Source organism: Brachyhypopomus gauderio, chromosome 6, assembly GCF_052324685.1.
Source record: "Brachyhypopomus gauderio isolate BG-103 chromosome 6, BGAUD_0.2, whole genome shotgun sequence".
NCBI classification, from domain to species: domain Eukaryota; kingdom Metazoa; phylum Chordata; class Actinopteri; order Gymnotiformes; family Hypopomidae; genus Brachyhypopomus; species Brachyhypopomus gauderio.
Genome location: NC_135216.1, coordinates 21350991 through 21369182, shown reverse-complemented (window position 1 = coordinate 21369182; position 18192 = coordinate 21350991). Strand labels below are relative to the sequence as shown.

The following is an 18192-nucleotide window of genomic DNA, read 5'->3' as shown; positions in this document are numbered from 1 at the left end:
AAGTGATTGACAGACAATTTATAGAAAATTTGCGTTTGAAAGAATGATTGGATACTAAACCAGGTTTGCTGTGTATTAACAAAGTTGGTGTATATAGAGAAAACTGTTTACATTTGAAATACAGAGTAGGTATTTAGTTAAGAAAATTCGCTTTTGAACAGGATATTAACTATTTGGCTATTTGTATGAGGTAAATGTGTTGCTGTGTTTAGAGTTTGGAAAAAGTTTCCCAAGTATTGTGAAATGCTTGTTAGCAGTCGTAAAAAAAACTTTAACCAAGAGCATAACATATTCTAGGGAATTCTGGAGTCATGAAATTTTTCTTATGAAATACACCTTTTCAGTCCAACAAAGTAGGGTTGAGCTTGTTGAAAAGTTGCAGAGAAATTTTGTTCTAAATAATTATGGGAAAGTTTACTTGACAAGTTTATTACAAGAAATATATGCAAGCAGTCTTGCATATATTTTTAACTAATTAAATTCCTGATCACCTAGATCTATGTATCCACCTAGATTATTAAATTTAGAATCATCTTCTAATTATTCTAATTCAAATGTTTTTCCTAAATGTTCATGTCCCATTATATATCACTTTGTAATTTTGCTGGTCCATGGCTTCATTTTTAGTTTTATCTTCTTTACCTTTTTATGACAACAGTTGGGTTGTAAACATACTAGCCAAGATAGGTAGCCAAAGCCAAGATGAGCTATGCTCTCCAGAAGAGGTGGTGATTGACTCTGCTTGGAGAAACTGAAGCAGTCATGGATTATTTTGTTAGTTGATATTTTGATTGCATAGACTTTTGGACATCACAGAAAAGAAAAGGCTTACTTTGGCTGGAATTTATATCGTTGTTTGGGTACAGCATTGAACTGGAAGTTAGCATGAACAACAGCTACGAAGATCTACAAAGGAATTGTTTGTCTGTGAGTATAAATAAACAATCATTTATATGAAAATTCATACTAAAAATCACCTAAATATTAGATGATAAACAGTATTAGATCATTTAAATGCTGTAGTACTTCCTCAGCATTGTTTAGGGTCCTTGCATGGTTAGCTTAGCTAGCCTCTTGGACTCTTGGACATCTCTATCATATTAACATAACATTAATTTTATGTTATATTATAACTTTATTTGGAATTTTCTGGTCTTTCTGGTCTTTTTTCTTTGCAATGTTGAAACTTTGCTTACTATAATTACCTATTTTCTGAGCCTAGGCTACATTCCCAAATCATTTAAACTTACAGTCATCAAGCTGCTAATTATAAAACCTGGTCTTAATCCCCAGGAACTGTCCAACTACAGGCCAATCTCTAATCTGTCGTTCATTTCCAAAATTCTAGAGAAAGAAACTCTCTTCTTTCTTACAGACAGAACATGTCCTAGAGTTATTTCAGTCTGGAGTTAGACCCCATCACAGCACTGAAACTGCACTGATTAAAGTAGTAAATGATGTCTTAATATCCTCTGATAAAGGACATGTTTCTTTTCTTATACTGTTAGACCTTAGTGCTGCTTTTGACACCATTGATCACAACATTCTACTAAATAGGCTGGAGACACTCATTGGCACAAGAGGTCAAGCTAGGGTTGCCACCTAGGTCTGACAAAAAACAAGGACGAGGGGGGGGGGGGGGTGGCGAACGCAAGTTGTTGAGCGGGGGGGGGTGTGGAACGTAAGTTGTTGAGCGATTGGCGAATGTAAGTTGTTGAGCGGGGGGGTGGGGGGCGAACGTAAAATGTTACCGGAGGAGTTTAAAATGGACACAGCGAGAAAAAAAACAGATTTAAAGTGTCCAGAAACAGTCTGAATCGTGGTTTGAACTAACCTATTTTTTTTTGCCGGGACCGAATATTAAAAAGAAGAAAAACCGGGACAGCCCGGGAAACCCGGGACAGGCACGTGAAAACCGGGACAGTCCCGGGAAAATCGGGACAGGTGGCAACACTAGGTCAAGCACTCTCCTGGTTCAGATCCTACCTGACAGATCGTTACCAATTTGTACTTGTAAATAACAAATGTTCAGAACATACAAAGGTAAACTATGGTGTCCCACAAGGATCTGCATTGGGCTCCATATTATTCTCATTGTATATGCTACCACTGGGCACAATCATTCGTAGGCATGGCATTAGCTTCCATTGCTATGCAGATGATACTCAGTTGTATATAACTTCTAATCCGGATGATATCAATACTACTCTCAAAATTGAGAACTGCGTGAAGAACATAAAAAACTGGATGGCATCTAATTTTCTTCAACTAAACTCCTCATAAGAATGAGGTGCTGATTCTTGGACCCTAGAATTGCTGCTAGAAGCAATTGAGCTGATATTCCACTTACCCTAGATGGCATTTCAGCAACACCTAAATCTACCGCAAAAAGCTTAGGTGTCACTATTGCTTTGGATCTTTCATTTGACACATATATGCAACGTCACCATGGGCGTGGTAGTGGGGGGAAAAGTGGACCTGACTACCCAGGGCTCGAGTAGGGAGAGGGGCCCATTTTGCTCATGTGCCTCATTAACTGTCATTTATAGGGGCCCACTGACATTGAGAGTGTACAGGGCCCAGAATTTGCTGCTATGCCCCTGAACGTCACTAAGGCTCCCTTTTTCCATTTATGTAATGTCACTAAGCTGAGACATTTACTTCCGTTAGCTGATGCAGATAAGCTGGTCCATGCTTTTGTCTCGTCAATATTGGCCTACTGTAATGGTCTTCTAATTGGATGCTGTAAACCAGGGGTGCCCACAAGTTTTCAGCTTGCGAGCTACTTATAGGATGACCAAGTCAGAAAGAGCTACCTATTTATTTTGATGAGCGGGGGGGGGGGGGGGGGGGGGGGGGTGGACGTGATGGGGCGTAATGGGCACCCCTGTTCTATATTATCATAGTTTAAGTTATCATTATTACTATTTAATATTTTAGGATAGATTTTTTATTGAACTTGAATTTCATCTACAATACATATTGGTGTTGTGACACGGGGACAGAGGCAGGGCCTGCATGTTGATCTCTTTATTATCCATCGCAAAAGTAAAAACAACACAAAGGCACAGGCTGCAGCAACAAACAGAACTTGAAAATCAACACTAAAGTCTGTATATCAGACGGCGAGCTACTCGGATGACCTGCACTGAATTGCATCAGTCAAGGCAGCATAGTCCGGACAGTAGCTGCTGATAGCCAACTTCAAGCATGCTTCCAGATGATCATCAGTCATGGTAGAACGGTATTTAGACTTAATGATCTTCATGTGGGAAAAGGCTGATTCGCACAAATATGTGGAACCGAATAATGCAGTGAGGGAGGTGGCACATTTCCTCATGTTGGAGTATTTCCCCTCTGTTAGTAAGTTCCAGAACTGTCCATGAGCCCTGGACTTCAGCTCTATGTCAGCTTGGAGAGTCAAAATTTCATTCTCCACACCAGACGAATTCAGGTGAAACAGTGTTGCAATTTTTGATGCAAGTGAATCCACCTCAACATCTTCCCGAAAAGGGTAGCACATGAATGAAGCAACTGGCTCCAGTAAAGCAAAGTCTTGAAAGCGTCTGTCAAACTCTGACAGACAGTTCTCAATCTGCTCTGTGTACCGTGCACTATCAAGTTGCTCATGTGTCTTCCCCTGCATCTCCAGCTCCGACATGACATTCTGGAAGTTTGCCAAATCACAGCGCTGCAACTTTGAGGACAGATGTTGCATCTTTCGTTTGAAAGCATTAACTGAGCTGATCATATTGATCACAGTTTTGTCTTTTCCTTGCAGCTCTACATTAAGGTCATTCAACATGTTGGTCAGATCGGTTAAAAAAGCCAAGTCTAGCAGCCACTGCTCATCATTTAGTTGGCTGTATTCTGCAAGTCTGGCTACTTGTAAAAACTCCTTAATCTCCGGACAGAGCTCTCAAAATCTTTGCAGGAATTTCCCTCGACTGAGCCATCTCACGTCAGTGTGTAGCAACAACTCGGAGTGGTCGCAGTCGGCATTCTCAAGATGTGCACGGAACAACCGCCTTTGAAGATACCTGGCGCGAATAGAACAGGCGATCTTCGTTGTCACATCCATTATTTCTTTCATGTTGAGCATTTTAGCGCATAACGCTTGTTGGTGTAGTATGCAGTGGTAATTGAGGAAGTCCGGGAATGCATCATCCTCCTTGCACTTAGCAATGAATCCATTCGAGCGGCCAACCATCGCGGGTGCTCCGTCCGTGGTGATAGACACGAGTTTGTACACCGGGAGCTGGGTTTTCTCAACAAAGTTTTTGAAAGACTGGAAAATGTCCTCTCCTCGCGTATGTTCTTTCATGGGCAGTACTGTCAAAAGCTCCTCTCTTGCATTCATGTCAGCAAACACCATCCGAATAAAAATGCACAACTGGGCTGTGTCACTCACATCTGTGGACTCGTCTAATTGTAGCGAGAAACACTCGCAGGCTGCAATATCTTTACTAAGTTGCTGGGTCAAATTCTCAGCCATTGCTTCAGTGCGCCGTGTAACGGTATGTCTCGACAGCTGGAGAGCTTTAATTGAAGATACTATTTCCGTATTGTTTTTAAAGCCTCGGAACAAAGAATCAGCGGCTTCAATAAATGCCTCTTTTAGCATCTCCCCGTCTTGGAAGGACTTCTTGTGTTTAATAATTACGTGACTCACACAAAATGATGCTTCGGTGGCTGCTTTCGACTTTGTGGTGAGATGTGAAAAAAATGACTGCTGTCCGGACAACTGTGATTTTAATTCGTTCACCTTTCTCCTTCTCAGCTCGCTTTTCAGTGGAAAATCAGTGTCATAATTTTTATGAACTGTCCGAAAATGCCGCTCCACATTTCCCTTCTTTGGAAATGCAACTGCACACTGACAGATGAGGCAAATACACTTGGAATAAGACATAGTGAAAAAGAAATCTTCCTCCCATTCTGTATGGAAATGGTAGTTTTTTGCCTTCTTACTCGGACCGGCACTCATATTTACACACTTTGTTGTGTTTTTAGTTAAATTAAATTGGAGGCTAGTTACGCAGCAAGGTAATTGAACAAGTTTGCGTGGTCTACCGCACATGCGTGAGGGGTGGGTGGTGGTGATGGGTGTCGATCGTTGAGGGGGGGGGGGGGGGGGGGGGGGCGTGTGTCAAACCCTAGACGACAGATTGGCTACCTTGTATGTCAGTCAATATACAACCGCCAGTGCAGATGGACGATAGCCTGTCATTCATCCACTACTTTTTAATGTCATGCATCTACCCACACTTCCTTCGCGATCGACCCACACTTCCTTCGCGATCGAGCCGGTCGATCGCGATCGACGTAATGAGCACCCCTGCTCTAAACAGTCCATAAAGAAACTACAACTTGTACAGAATGCTGCAGCTAGAGTCCTAACTAAGGCTAGAAAATTTGATCATATTAACCCCACTGGCTTCCGATCAAATATTGAATTGAATTTTAAATTCTTTTGTTGACCTATAAGGCGTTAAATGGTCTTGCTCCACAATATCTGAGTGGACTGCATACTATAGGCCATTTTGCCTTTTGCGCTCCCAAAATGCAGGATTTCTCTTAGTTGCAAAAATTTGTAAGACTACAGCCGGAGGCAGAGCTTTCTCCTCTAAAGCCCCTCAGTTATGGAATAGCCTTCCAGCTCTTGTCCGAGATTGACACAGTTCCAATCTTTAAATCTAGACCTAAGACTCACCTATTTAATCAAGCCTTCCGTTAATATTCTACTTGTGAAGGTGTGGGGCTCGGGGAGCCCTCAGTCGTTGAGATTTCTGGCAATCCGAGATGCTGAAGCTGTCATCCAGACATGTCATGGAATCACTCTAGTTGTGACAATGATTTGGCTGGAAAGCAATGTCTCAGTGTGCTCTCATGACTGTGGTCACCTCCTAACCCCTCCCTTTAGTTATGCTGCTATAAATTAGCCTGCCAGAGCCACATGCTAATCACTGGCACGCGAGCTATGTATGTTTAAATCAATTGTTTAAATTGTTGTTTAAATTGTGTTGTTTAAATTGATGTTCACATACTCAACCAGTATTTTATATCTTTTTTGCATGCTTCTTCCAAAGATGATTCCATACAAGCACCTAGGAGATGGTCTGGCATCCCAGTGGATGTGCTGATGCCAAGGTTAGATGTGCCATTGCTGCAAGAGGACGCGCCAATGCCAACTCCTACCTGACGCTCACCATCTGCATTGAAGGGACTTTGACTACTCTGCCTGGAATTAGAACAACTATAAAACTACATTTGGACTACAAATATGGACTTCTGCTAGCGTGCCTCCAAATGGAGGATGGGTTCCCTCTTGAATCTTGGTCCTCCTGAGGTTTCTTCCTTAATTGATTTATGGGCAGTCATGGCCTGGTGGTAGGGAACTGGTCTTGTGACCGGAGGGTCGTGGGTTTGTTTCCCAGACCTGAGGCCATGACTGAGGTACTCTTGAGCAAGACACCTAACCCCAACTGCTCCCTGAGCGCCGGGCTAGGGCTGGCCACCGCTTTGGGCACGTGTGATCCACAGCCCCCTAGTAATCACTAGTGTGTGTGTGTGTGTGTGTGTGTGTTCTAACTGCACAGATATGTTAAAAGCGGAGGACAAATTTCGATTGCGGTGTAAAAATCACAATTGACAAAATACGGCACATTTAATCCCCACCATCATACAGTTTTTCCTTGCCACTGTCACCTCTGGCTTGCTCATTAGAGATCTGGACTCATACAATTGTAAAGCTGCTTTGTGACAACATGTTGTAAAAAGCGCTATATAATAAATTTGACTTGACTTGACAGGTCTGTTAGACCTGGTCTGACTGAATTTCTGTTGAGGAGTTCGGGGGCACTCCCTGACTATATGACCAGCTTTCCCACAGTATGTGCAGAGGTCTTGCTCAAACCTCAGCTGCTTCTCTTCGGGGGTAATACCTGTGATATCACACTGCATGGGCTCCTCCTCGGGCAGGCTCCTCACTCTCATTTGGGTTTCAGCAAGGGGCATGGTATTAGGATGCGTGCTTTTGGTGGACCTTCTCTCACGAAGGATATCTATCCTTATGGCTAGAGCTATGAGCTAATCTAAGGAGAGGCCTTCATCCCTACAGACCATTTCCTGCAAGACTTCAGGTCGTAAACCATTCCAGAATGTAACCAACAGGGCTGCCTCGTTCCACCCACTCCCCGCTGATTGGGTTCTGAACTCAAGAGTGTACTTGGCTGTACTGTTTCTTCCTTGTTTGTCTCGGTAGTAGCTCACCGCTGGTCCTACCTCCATTGGGATGGTCAAAGACAGCACGAAACTGCTGTAAAAATTCCCCATACGTTTTCTGCTGATTTTCAGCCCACACAGCCGTTGGCCAGTCCAAAGTACGCCCAGTTAAGTGGGAAATAAAGAACATGATCTTACTCTGGTCGGGACCTGGAGGCTGGTTGTTGAAAAAAATCTCGCATTGAAGGAGAAAACCCCAACATTCATTTGGTGCACTCTCATACTTCTCCGGCTTACTGACATCGTACAGCTGGTTAGACAACGGTGTAGAGCTACTTCTCTCAGGAAGAAAGTCAGGGGCTTCCTTAACGAGGGATCGTAGTTGGTGGCTAACCTCGTGCATGTTGCAGGTTAGATTGGACATGAGATGTTGCTGCTCCGCCTGCTGCTTGGCGAGCATTTCCAGTAAGACTCGCAAATCCTCAAATTCAAGTCCTTGCACAGCCAATGCCTGGGCCACCATATCCTCACAGTCTGCCATCTGCTGGGGAGGCGAGGTATTCTGTGATGGCGTGTACATCATGAGACTCAGACTGTAGACTGTATAAGAGGTAGTTTTATTATCAAACGCGTTCTGTACAGGAGAGGAGTTTAGCAGTCTGAGTCCAGGTAATCCAAAGTAAACAACACACCAGACTAAAGTACAGACAGGGAACAAACCAAAGGGAGTGTGAGTACAACAGGCTGGGTCGAACCATAAGACCATCCAAAATAGTGCTTGGTATGCAGGTCATAGTAATGAGGCAATACTTCGCAAAGAGCAGAGGAAGGTAAGTATCTTTAAATAGGTATGAGTAATGAGTGACAGGTGCTGTTAATATTGTGGGGAAGAGGAGCACTGCAGATGTCGCCTGGAATTCTGGAGGTTGTAGTCTCTTCGACCAGGCTAAGTGACACTTTTTTAGCCTTCCTTTAACCACAACTTGATTTAAAGGAGCAAGGTACTCATTAAGTGTAATGCGCAACTGTAAAGTTTGTAAACTCAAACATGGAATATCAGCAATGGAAAAACAGGCCAGTTAGACTCACACTCAGACTCACACTCAGACTCACACTCAGCTTTGGCACAGATCAGACTTGCTGTGGGGTAGCTGAAGGAGCGCAGGATGGCACCGATGGCCAAACTCAGGTCCTCGTTGCTGGGATATAGCGTCACTGAAGCAAAGCGCAGGTACGGCAACCGGGGCGTCTCCTCAGGGCCAATCTTGATATGAGGGATCTGCAAAGAAAGGAGATGAGGTGATAGCAGGGAGCGAGTACGCATCGAATGATTTCCAACAACAGAAGGTGAGAAGGGAGGATTAAAGAAGGACGAATGGTAGAGCAGTGTGGTGGAGGAGGTGTGGAGTGAGGAGAGTGAGGAGAGTGAGGAGTGAGGAGAGACAGGATTGGTATTTGTGAGTGGCAGACTGCAGGCACGAGTGTTGACTTATGGTAACATGCTTCCTTCTTCCTCACCTCCTTTTCCCCGCATATATGACTGACAATGGATCCAGAGGCTGGACTAGAGGCGGGGCCTATGACAGAAACCACACCCTTCGGCAAGATCTGACACACTGCAAATGCAAAAGGAAGACAGAAATGTAGATTAGATAACATGGGAGAAAACAAACAGAAGGACAGACAAAGAGAAAGAAACACAAAGAGAAAGATAGAGAGAGTGAGAGAAAGAGAGACAAAGCACAAGAGTGAGAGAGATAGTGAGACAGAGAGAGTGAGACAGAGAGAGATGTAGTGGGCAGAGAAAAAAAGCCTACATCTTGGAGACCTTCCAGTTCTGTCTATGTCTTGTTGCTGGATGATATATCAAATAAGGAGTCAATGCAAGGCTCTTTTTGATTAATTACATCAATAAGCACACTGAAGATTTATGTTTAGCCTAGTAGAGATTGTCGCTCTCACTTTGGTAGAAAAAGCATGTCTGCTTGTGTTTGTGTCTTCCTTTCCCATCTTGAAAGAAAGCCACTCTCAGATGCAAAAGTGCATGTAGCTCTTAACAGAGTGTTACTCTTGTGAGGAGGCAGATGTAAGCGTGCAGTACAGAAGCGCATGATACGGCTAGCCCAAATCTCCAACCTCCTACTGCTCTGCCTGAGTAAGCACATTTTGTTGCCAAATAAGTCAGCAGTATTATAGTTAACCAAGGTGCCCACACACTCAACCCACTGCTTGCGCATGTTGCTATGTCAGTGCTCTTTAAATAGTGCGGCAGTTTGCTCTGGAGCTGGGTGCGACTGTGTGTGTGTGTGTGTGTGTGTGTGTGTGTGTGTGTGTGTGTGTGTGTGTGTGTGTGTGTGTGTGCGCACGCGTGCGCGAGCACAAGCATGTGCACGTGTGTGTCTGAACTCACTTGTGTCAGTGGTCTCATACTGTGAGTCGCTCTGCAGCTCAAATATGTCCACCTCCACCCGGGCACGAGCCGGTCCATCCATCATGCTGTTGATGTTCTCGCGCGCGAGTGCCAAGGCCAGGCGCTCCCCACGCCCACATGCTGACTGGTCATCTAGAATGGCGGCTGGGACAAGGGACACGCCAGACAGGCCCAATTACAGATCCAAGACTACATTTCTGCTATTATTTGTTGTGCAAAAGTCCTACTTTTGTCCTTTCACCACTCATGGGAGTGCACCGATTATGCTCTTTGAACTTTGTTCATGGCCAAACAAAGCAAAATTCTAAATGGGTTAGATCCAGGATATCTATGCTGGTTATATCTAGTATCTGGTTCAAACTTGATCTGGAGGTGAAAATGAACATGGGTTTATTCCACTACATTGTTATCTTGGTATATTCTAGTAGCTGCTGTTTGCAGGTGACACCTGGAGGTCCTCAGAAGCCCCGCCAACACTACTGCTCAAAGAATTGGAATCAAGGCTTTCAATTATACAGAATAAGACAAAAATGTATGTGTGTCCAGAATGATATAGAGTGGTATAGATTACTTCAAAATACCTGTGAGAGCTGTATAACATCGAGAGTGATTCATTCATATCCATAAATTCATATCCCACATTTGAAAAGTGGTGAGCACGTATTAAGTGAAATACTGTAAGTAAAAATATGTATTGTCATTTTTACAATTTCCGAATTATTTAGCATTTAATTTTAGATTTTCCAAAATATTTGAAATACTATATGAACCTAAATCTTTAAATCCCTTTTGGGATCTGGTTATTATCGCATTTACATTTTACAAATTATTTGGATCTACATCGCATAGGTTGTTAGTGAATTAAATATTGAGTGTTGAATAAAATATGTCAGGTGATTCCGAACGTTTAACTGATAGCATGCACAATCTAATTAATGTGGATTGCTGGTTTAGCTATTGCAAAGGTGGGAGCTGGTGGGGATCCTGATGAAATTATGAAGGCAGAGTTGTTGAGCTGTCCCCCCCAGGACACACAGTGCTGTTTCACTTAAGTGTAGAATCCCAATACCCTGTTGCACATAGCAAGTGGGATACATTTTTGCTTCACTTATCTACATTTGTAACAAAGTGTTTGCGAACCCTTTGGAATCACCCAGATATCTGTATTAATTACTCATAAAAGTATTACTTTATCCTTAATTAAGCCACATCAGGGGACACATATATGTGGTAAAACTAATCATACACAAACAGCTGTAGCTGTAGTTAATACCAAACATCATTAAACATTCACAGTCCAGGGTGAAAAAAAGCTATGTGAGCTGTACAACAGCTTTAAACCATCATGCTCTCTCCACCAGCCCTTATCACTGGGATGTTGCTTCATACTGGTATGAGCTGCTTTTACCTTCCAAAGACACCAATGTGCATTTCTGCCCAAACATTCTGCTTTTCTCATGGGCTGGTCCACAAAGCACAGTTACAGAAGCATGGAAAACCATCCTGAGAGTCTTCTGTTCACTGGAAACATGCTGCGGCACTTGCTGTTGTGGCATTTGGAAGGCAGCTGGGTTTTGTATATGGCCCACCTTTGTGAACACATATTTTGTTTAAGATAAGGTAAAGTGAATTCTGCTACTCTTTTGAAGTTCACATAGGGTTCTGTTTACCTCCCTGAGTACTGCGTGGGTATAGCATGAGTATGGTGGAGTATTACATGCAGACTTGTCATGGTCAGCACACCCACTCATTGGGAGACAATGGGCTTCCTGGCTTTTATCTGTATTTTGTCTTACTGGGGACTGATTAACTGGTGGCCTTGTCCACCTTTCTGCCTTTCAGCAGGTCTTCTCAGACCTCCTAATATAACCTTTCTGGGCAGGGTTTACATTTCTGTAGATCTTATCAGACCTCCTGACATTACTTTTCAGGACAGGGAATACATTTCTACAGGTCTTCTCAGACCTCCTGATATTTAGGGTCAGGGTTTACATGACCACATTTCTTGAGAAGAGCTCACTCTGCCAACAACCTAACTTTGTCTTTTTTCTTGAACAGGACATTTCGAACTCAGACACACTATGTCTAAAGTCATTAGCCTAGCAACAGTGAATGTTTAAACAACATGGTCAGTCTTGAGGCGACAAAGTAAAATTATCATCAGTTAAAGTGGATTGTTTTGTTTGAAGGTCAGTCCACATTATAAATAATTAATGCAGATGTCCAAGTCAAAGGGTTTATAAATGTTTTTTTTTCCTCACAATTATATGCTGAGTTTATTTTATTAAACTGTTGAACATTAAATTGTTGTCATTGACAGTAAATTACGGTAAAATGCATTGCTGCAGATTATGGAGCACATTACCTGTTTCTGAGCACTTGTTTCCCATTGTAATCATGTAATCATCTGAATGTCATTTTGAATGTTCAGTCAATTAACTGCTTTTCCTACCCAGTGCTGCTACAGGGGTCCTACATTACTTCTTCTACTATGAGCTGAGCAAACGCCTTCTTTAATCTCTGTGTGAAAGTGGGCTTACTTGAGAAGAGATTAATGCCAAGACCTTTACTGGTGTTTCTTCAGTATCTGAAGTTATCCCCTTGCTATGCTGATGGCCTATTGATTAAGTTTTTACTTCTTTTATTCTTGTTTATTCTATGCCAGCATATTCATTACCCTTAGAGAATAAGGGTGCATTCAAATTTGGCAGTTTTGGTTAGATTAAAATTAACCCTGGTGAAATTGCTCTGTTAGTGCGGTTTATTAGAGCATGAGAGAAAGCAGGTTGAGACTCCCCAAGCAGGTCTGTCTCAGACAACAGGTCTGACTGGGAATGTTACCAAACAAACTTTGTTGTATAATGAACATGGTGCAGCTCACAACAGAGCAAACACAGAATGCAATGCTGCAAGATGGTGTCCTAAACACCATATGAGAGAACAGTGTAGTGAAAATGAGCTGGGGAAAAATACCTTATAAATACTTGGTTCAATCTATACCATACTGGAAATACAGCACAAAAATACCTAAGTATTCAAGTTGCACTTCCAGCAGTGAAAGTATCTTTCTGTTGCTCTGCCTCCTTAATGCATTATGACACCTCTTCTTGAGTTGTCAACTGGTACAAGAACAGCAGACATGCATTAAACTTAATAGAGTACATTGTTGTAATTTTCTTGGTTTTATCAGTCCATCTATCAGTTGGTTAGATGGAAAATTTGTCAGCATGAACAGCAAGTGCACCATGGCTAAAATGCAAGAATGTACATTTTTCTGCATTGGTCTGAACCAATGGAATAAGTACAAATATGAATGCACCCTTAAACTGAACTGAATTCCGTTCCATTCCTGATTTTCTTAGCTTTAGTAGTTTTTCCAAGTCAAAGGTTAGAAATATAAAAAGATTACACTCATTGTGAAATCTGTTTTACCATATCAGTAAATTCTGCTCATCTTTGTTACCTAGCAAGGCAATTAAAATCACATACATCTATTTTCACATCGACTGATGGAAAAGACAGGTAAGGCCATTCAGGCCACTGAAAAAATGATAACACATTTGACGTAAAACCAAACTAAACTAAAATAGATTTGTACACCACAACCCCAATTGTGCTCAAATGATGACAAGAATGCACAAGAAAAACTAGTAAAACTGACATTACGTGCATTATTTTACCACTGGAAAATAAAACACCTTGAGGAAATAAAGTTTCTCTGAGAAGCACATTGCATGTGAAGTCCTTAGAAATCACCCTGAAGAGCCTAGAGTTAGTCTCAGGACAGAACCTCTCCCTAGAAATACTTATCACAATAGTCAGGTTTCAAGAGAAGCTTGGCTATGAGAGTTGAAGTGTCCTTCCAAGTCCTTTAGATAAGGAGACGTAGTGGCTATTCTTGTACTGGGAATCTGCCTTCCCTATTTAAAAGGGACAGGGTTACATTTGTATTCGGCATACAACATTTTTTTAGTGAGATTCAAATAGAAGTCGATTTTGGATCTTTTTGTTTTATATGTAACAGACTTGGCCACAGACTGACTACGAGTTCATATAAGTCTCCTGGAAGCTGAATAGGGGACTGGCTTCTTATTCTTTGGCCTATGGCCATTTAAGACTAAGTTTCTCTCTGACTGAGAGGATTTCTCACCCATTCTAACGGCAGTGAGGGCTGGTGCCTGGCTGAGGGAGGACGGGGCCATGGTCAGCAGCAGGAGGACGACGAGGAGGTGAATCGACAGCAGCAGCGCTGGCAGAGCCGGCATCTTCCACTGCTCCTCATGGAGAACGGTCGTCTGGCTGCCTGCACCGCCACCTGGTGGACAGGAGGAAACAGCAGCAACAGAGTCATAAAAAAATGGCCATCTCCAATTCAGGAATTAATTGAAATAAAAAAAAACAGACCTCGACCATACAATTTATTTTATTATTTACATTTTTTAAATTCCTTGCCTTAATTTTCTCATGAGAGGGTGATGGGTAACATTGGGCTTCTTCACAATGCACACAACCTAATAACTGGATCTTGTGATGCCACAAAGAGAATACTGTAGGATAGCAAAAAGCTCTGTGTGGACTGCTGTAACTGCCTGTAACTGCGTAATTCTGTATACCAGCCTGGTAAATGTCTTAGCTGTCTGCTAAATGCACCGAAACCAACTGGGCCCTATTGGCTTCACATATCCACTTTTAACTATAAAGAGAGTGGGTGCTGCGTCTGAATTAAATGAAATGTCATTCTGAATGGAATCTAAATGAAGTGAGAGAGGGAGCTGAATGGAAAAGAAAAGAGAGAGAAACATGGAGATAGAGAGAGGGATGGCTTCCATTTCATTTTCCTTTTCAACACTGGGCAGACACCCTTATCCAGAGAAGAAAAGAGGAAACAGCAGTGAACTGAAAGATGAAAAGTGATCTATATATACTAAGACAAATAGTGAGCAGAAAGGGGTTGTGGGGGTGGTAGAGAAGGAGAGTGCACACACAGACATACACATAGCAGGAAACGAGGACGGTGTACAGTAATTTGCTGAGTGGGCAGAAAATACGAGCTAAACTGTTTCAACCACTTAACTGCCTGCATCCCACATGCATCAAGCCTCTAATAGCAAATGTAATTGGTCACTAATGTTTCAAACTAAAAGGCCCATTAAAATAGGATTGGATGGACTAACAGATATATACACTAATATACTGTATATTTTACAAAACATCCATTACATATCAGCATAGGTTTCTTTCTCAGGAAAGATTTAATTATTATTTGTACTGAATTGGTAAAAGATCAGAAAAGTCAAGGTTAAGGTCATTGTCACAAAGGAGCTTTACACAATTCCAAAAACTGAGACTGCTGAGTGCTGAGACTGTATTTTGGTATTAATTTGAATGTCATTCTGTAAATCATTAAATTCTATGAACAATAAAATTGTTGCAACTTTGGTGTAGATGTGATTGCCAGTCTAGGGCAACCACGTTCACTGTCGCAAAATTTCATTATTTTTTTTATAGAATTTTCCTCACATTGTCATAATTCTTGTTTGAAATTGTTACAACAAATCATTTCAACCAGTTTCACTTGTGAACTGTCACTCATGACCACAGGGCCCAGATTCCTTTCCACAGGCTATGCAAAAAAAGAGGAAAAATCATATTAAAAGACTTTCTTTGCATGCCTGTCACCTGTCACCTTGACAGTTACAGGCTGTAATGCCTCTATGTGTGCAGGAGACATTAGCAAGGCTCATCCTGCAAATAAAGCTGATATGCTTCCCTTACACACAACAGCAGTGATGCCATTTTGCTGTGTTGCTGCCTCAGACACCATAACGGCAGGATAATCCTCTCATTTAACTGCAGACAGACGACAGGTTTCTCTTTTTTTCTCAACAAAGGATGATGAGAAATGTGCGTGTGTTTTAGTTTATTAAACTTCCGTAGAGAAAACATAAAAACACTGGCAAGCTTTGAGAGCAGAATGGGTGAGAGAGGATTTGGAATAGAAAGAGAGAGAGATAGTGAGGGAGAGAGATAAATAGAGAGATAGATAGATTGAGAGAGAGAGAGAAAGAGAGAGAGAGAGAGAGAGAGAGAGAGACCCATGGGATAACAACTATGCATTCAGCGAAACAGGATTCTATGGCATTTCCCTCTTTTATTGTATTTGTGCACTAAGAGTATTAGTGCACAAGGACAGAAAAAAAGCAAGCAAAATTATATAGGCTGAGATCAAAAGAGGGCAGGAGACGTGAGAAGGGTGAGCTTCTCTGGGGGGAGCAATGAAAGCAATGGATGGTGTGCCAATGAAAAGAGAAGAGAGAGCCATAAATGAGTCAGTGACCTCAACAGATGGGAAGACTGCTTGAAAAGCGTAAGGTAGCGTCAGATATTAAAAGAAGCAGATGCATCAGTTGCTAGCAGCCACCAAGGTCAGCGGAGCTGTGTGAGCTTGACCCTCGTGTAAACTCGGGTCGGACTCCTTCCCTTGGTGCCGGAACGAGGCGACGTCACCCCGACGCACCTCTGGCCATGAACGAGGCGGGCGTTCAACTGTGAGCAAAATGACAGGTCACTGCAGCAGTCTACACTCACCAGCCACTTTATTAGGTACCTCTGTCCAACTGCTCATTAACTCAAATGTTGAATCAGCCAATCACATGGCAGCAACTCAATGCATTTAGGCATGTAGACATGGCCAAGACGATCTGCTGCAGGTCAAACCGAGCATCAGAATGGGGAAGAAAGGTGATTTAAGTGACTTTGAACGTGGCATGGTTGTTGGTGCCAGACGGGGTGGTCTGAGTATTTCAGAAACTGCTGATCTACTGGGATTTTCACGCACATCTATCTCTAGGTTTAACAGAGAATGGAAAAAGAGAAAATTATCCAGTCAGCGGCAGTTTTGTGGGTGCAAATGCCTTGTTGATGCCAGAGGAAAATGGCCAGACTGGTGCAATGTATCAATGGTTCAGGCTGGTGGTGGTGGTGCAATGGTGTGGGGGATATTTGGTACTATATTTGATATATGGTACTAATGTGGCCCATTAGTACCAATTGAGCATTGTATCAACGCCACAGCCAACCTGAGTATTGTTGCTGACCATGTCCATCCCTTTATGACCACAGTGTACCTATCTTCTAATGGCAACTTCAAGCAGGATAACATGTCATGTCATAAAGCGCAAATCATCTTATACTGGGTTCTTGAGCCCAGTACTAGTAAAGTGAACCTAATAAAGTGGCCAGTGAGTGTATATTGCCAGGACCTTGTCCCTCCTCCTTCCACATCTTCATGCCCCTCCTCCTTCCACAAATCCATGCCCCTCCTCCTTTCACAACTCCATGCCCTCCTCCTTCCACACCTCCACAACCCTTCTCCTTCCACATCTTCATGCCCCTCCTCCTTCCCTGTCCTGCTAATCTCCCATGCTCCCCCATAGTGAAGACAAGTGAGTTAAGACCTCGAGGCCTTGCTTGAGGCCTTGCGAGCCACTCAGATTTCCTCCGATAACCCTAACCCAGATGCTTAGTTATAATGGGATTATAACCCGAAAGCAGCTAAAGTTACGCTAAAGAGCCCTCCAGCTATAAGACATTGTCTCCTGGTCCCTGAGGGCATTGTCCCTGTCACTAACAGTTTTTTGCTATTTTTGGCCAAAGTTTTGTGGACAGAGAGTTAATCTATGACAATGCCAGGCTAAATCCATGTACGTGTGTTCTGTGTTTGCTACAATTTAGTGCTTTTCCATAACAGACTGATGAGAAGAATCACATGGGTTATTCCTGACAAACACCAATTTCATCCACATAATAAAATGCATACACACATGGATCCTGAGCTTGTTCGGCAATGTGAAGACTACTGAATGCTATATTGCTCCTGCACATGTAATCTAAGCTTAAACATTTTTATATTATGTATAATGCTGATTGTACATCAAAGACATCATACACTATGTGATGTTCACAGATCCCATTACATAGTTTAAGTCCACTTGCATATATGAAAATTGTGTTCATTCAATGCTTATCGGTGTTATCACATGACTGCACAGCTGAAAGTAAAGTGACCAAATTGCGTGTTTAAAAAGGGGCGTAATGCCGAGCGAGACTTGGTCAACTGGACTGGCGCTTCCCAGCTGGGCCCTCTGGGACCAGCGCTGACCCACATTTCTGCTCTCTTGCAGCTCCCAGCACACCTGAACCAAGCAATTAAGAGCACTGAGTACCTTAGGTATTCTGCACCGAGGTGCAGCAAAAATATGGACCATCTACCTGAACTATGTGGAAACAGAAAACCGAACAGACAAACAGACAGAAACGAGTTGTGAACATGAACATGAATGTGCTTGGGGGATGCTTCTGCATTTGTTGCCAGAGTTATCAACACTGCGTGATGAGAAATATTTAGATTGAGAAATATTTTAGATTGATTGATTTAGATATTTAGAGGTAATTCAGCAGAAAGGTTGATAACTGATAGCAATTGCTTATGCTGATCTCTATTTTAAGTACTTAATTCCAGGAGCATGCAGGAAGCAGTT

At 42.5% G+C, this 18192-nt stretch overlaps 1 protein-coding gene across 1 annotated transcript in view; it reads right to left on the bottom strand.

The window, feature by feature from the left end:
- The window catches only part of LOC143517275 (glutamate receptor ionotropic, kainate 5), a 105742-nt gene that overhangs the window by 50415 nt on the left and 37135 nt on the right, over window positions 1-18192 (bottom strand). Inside the window, 4 exon segments of the mRNA XM_077009598.1 lie at window positions 8335-8500; window positions 8740-8837; window positions 9632-9796; window positions 13803-13967. Coding sequence (XP_076865713.1) covers window positions 8335-8500; window positions 8740-8837; window positions 9632-9796; window positions 13803-13917 — 544 coding nt within the window. The 5' untranslated portion in view covers window positions 13918-13967.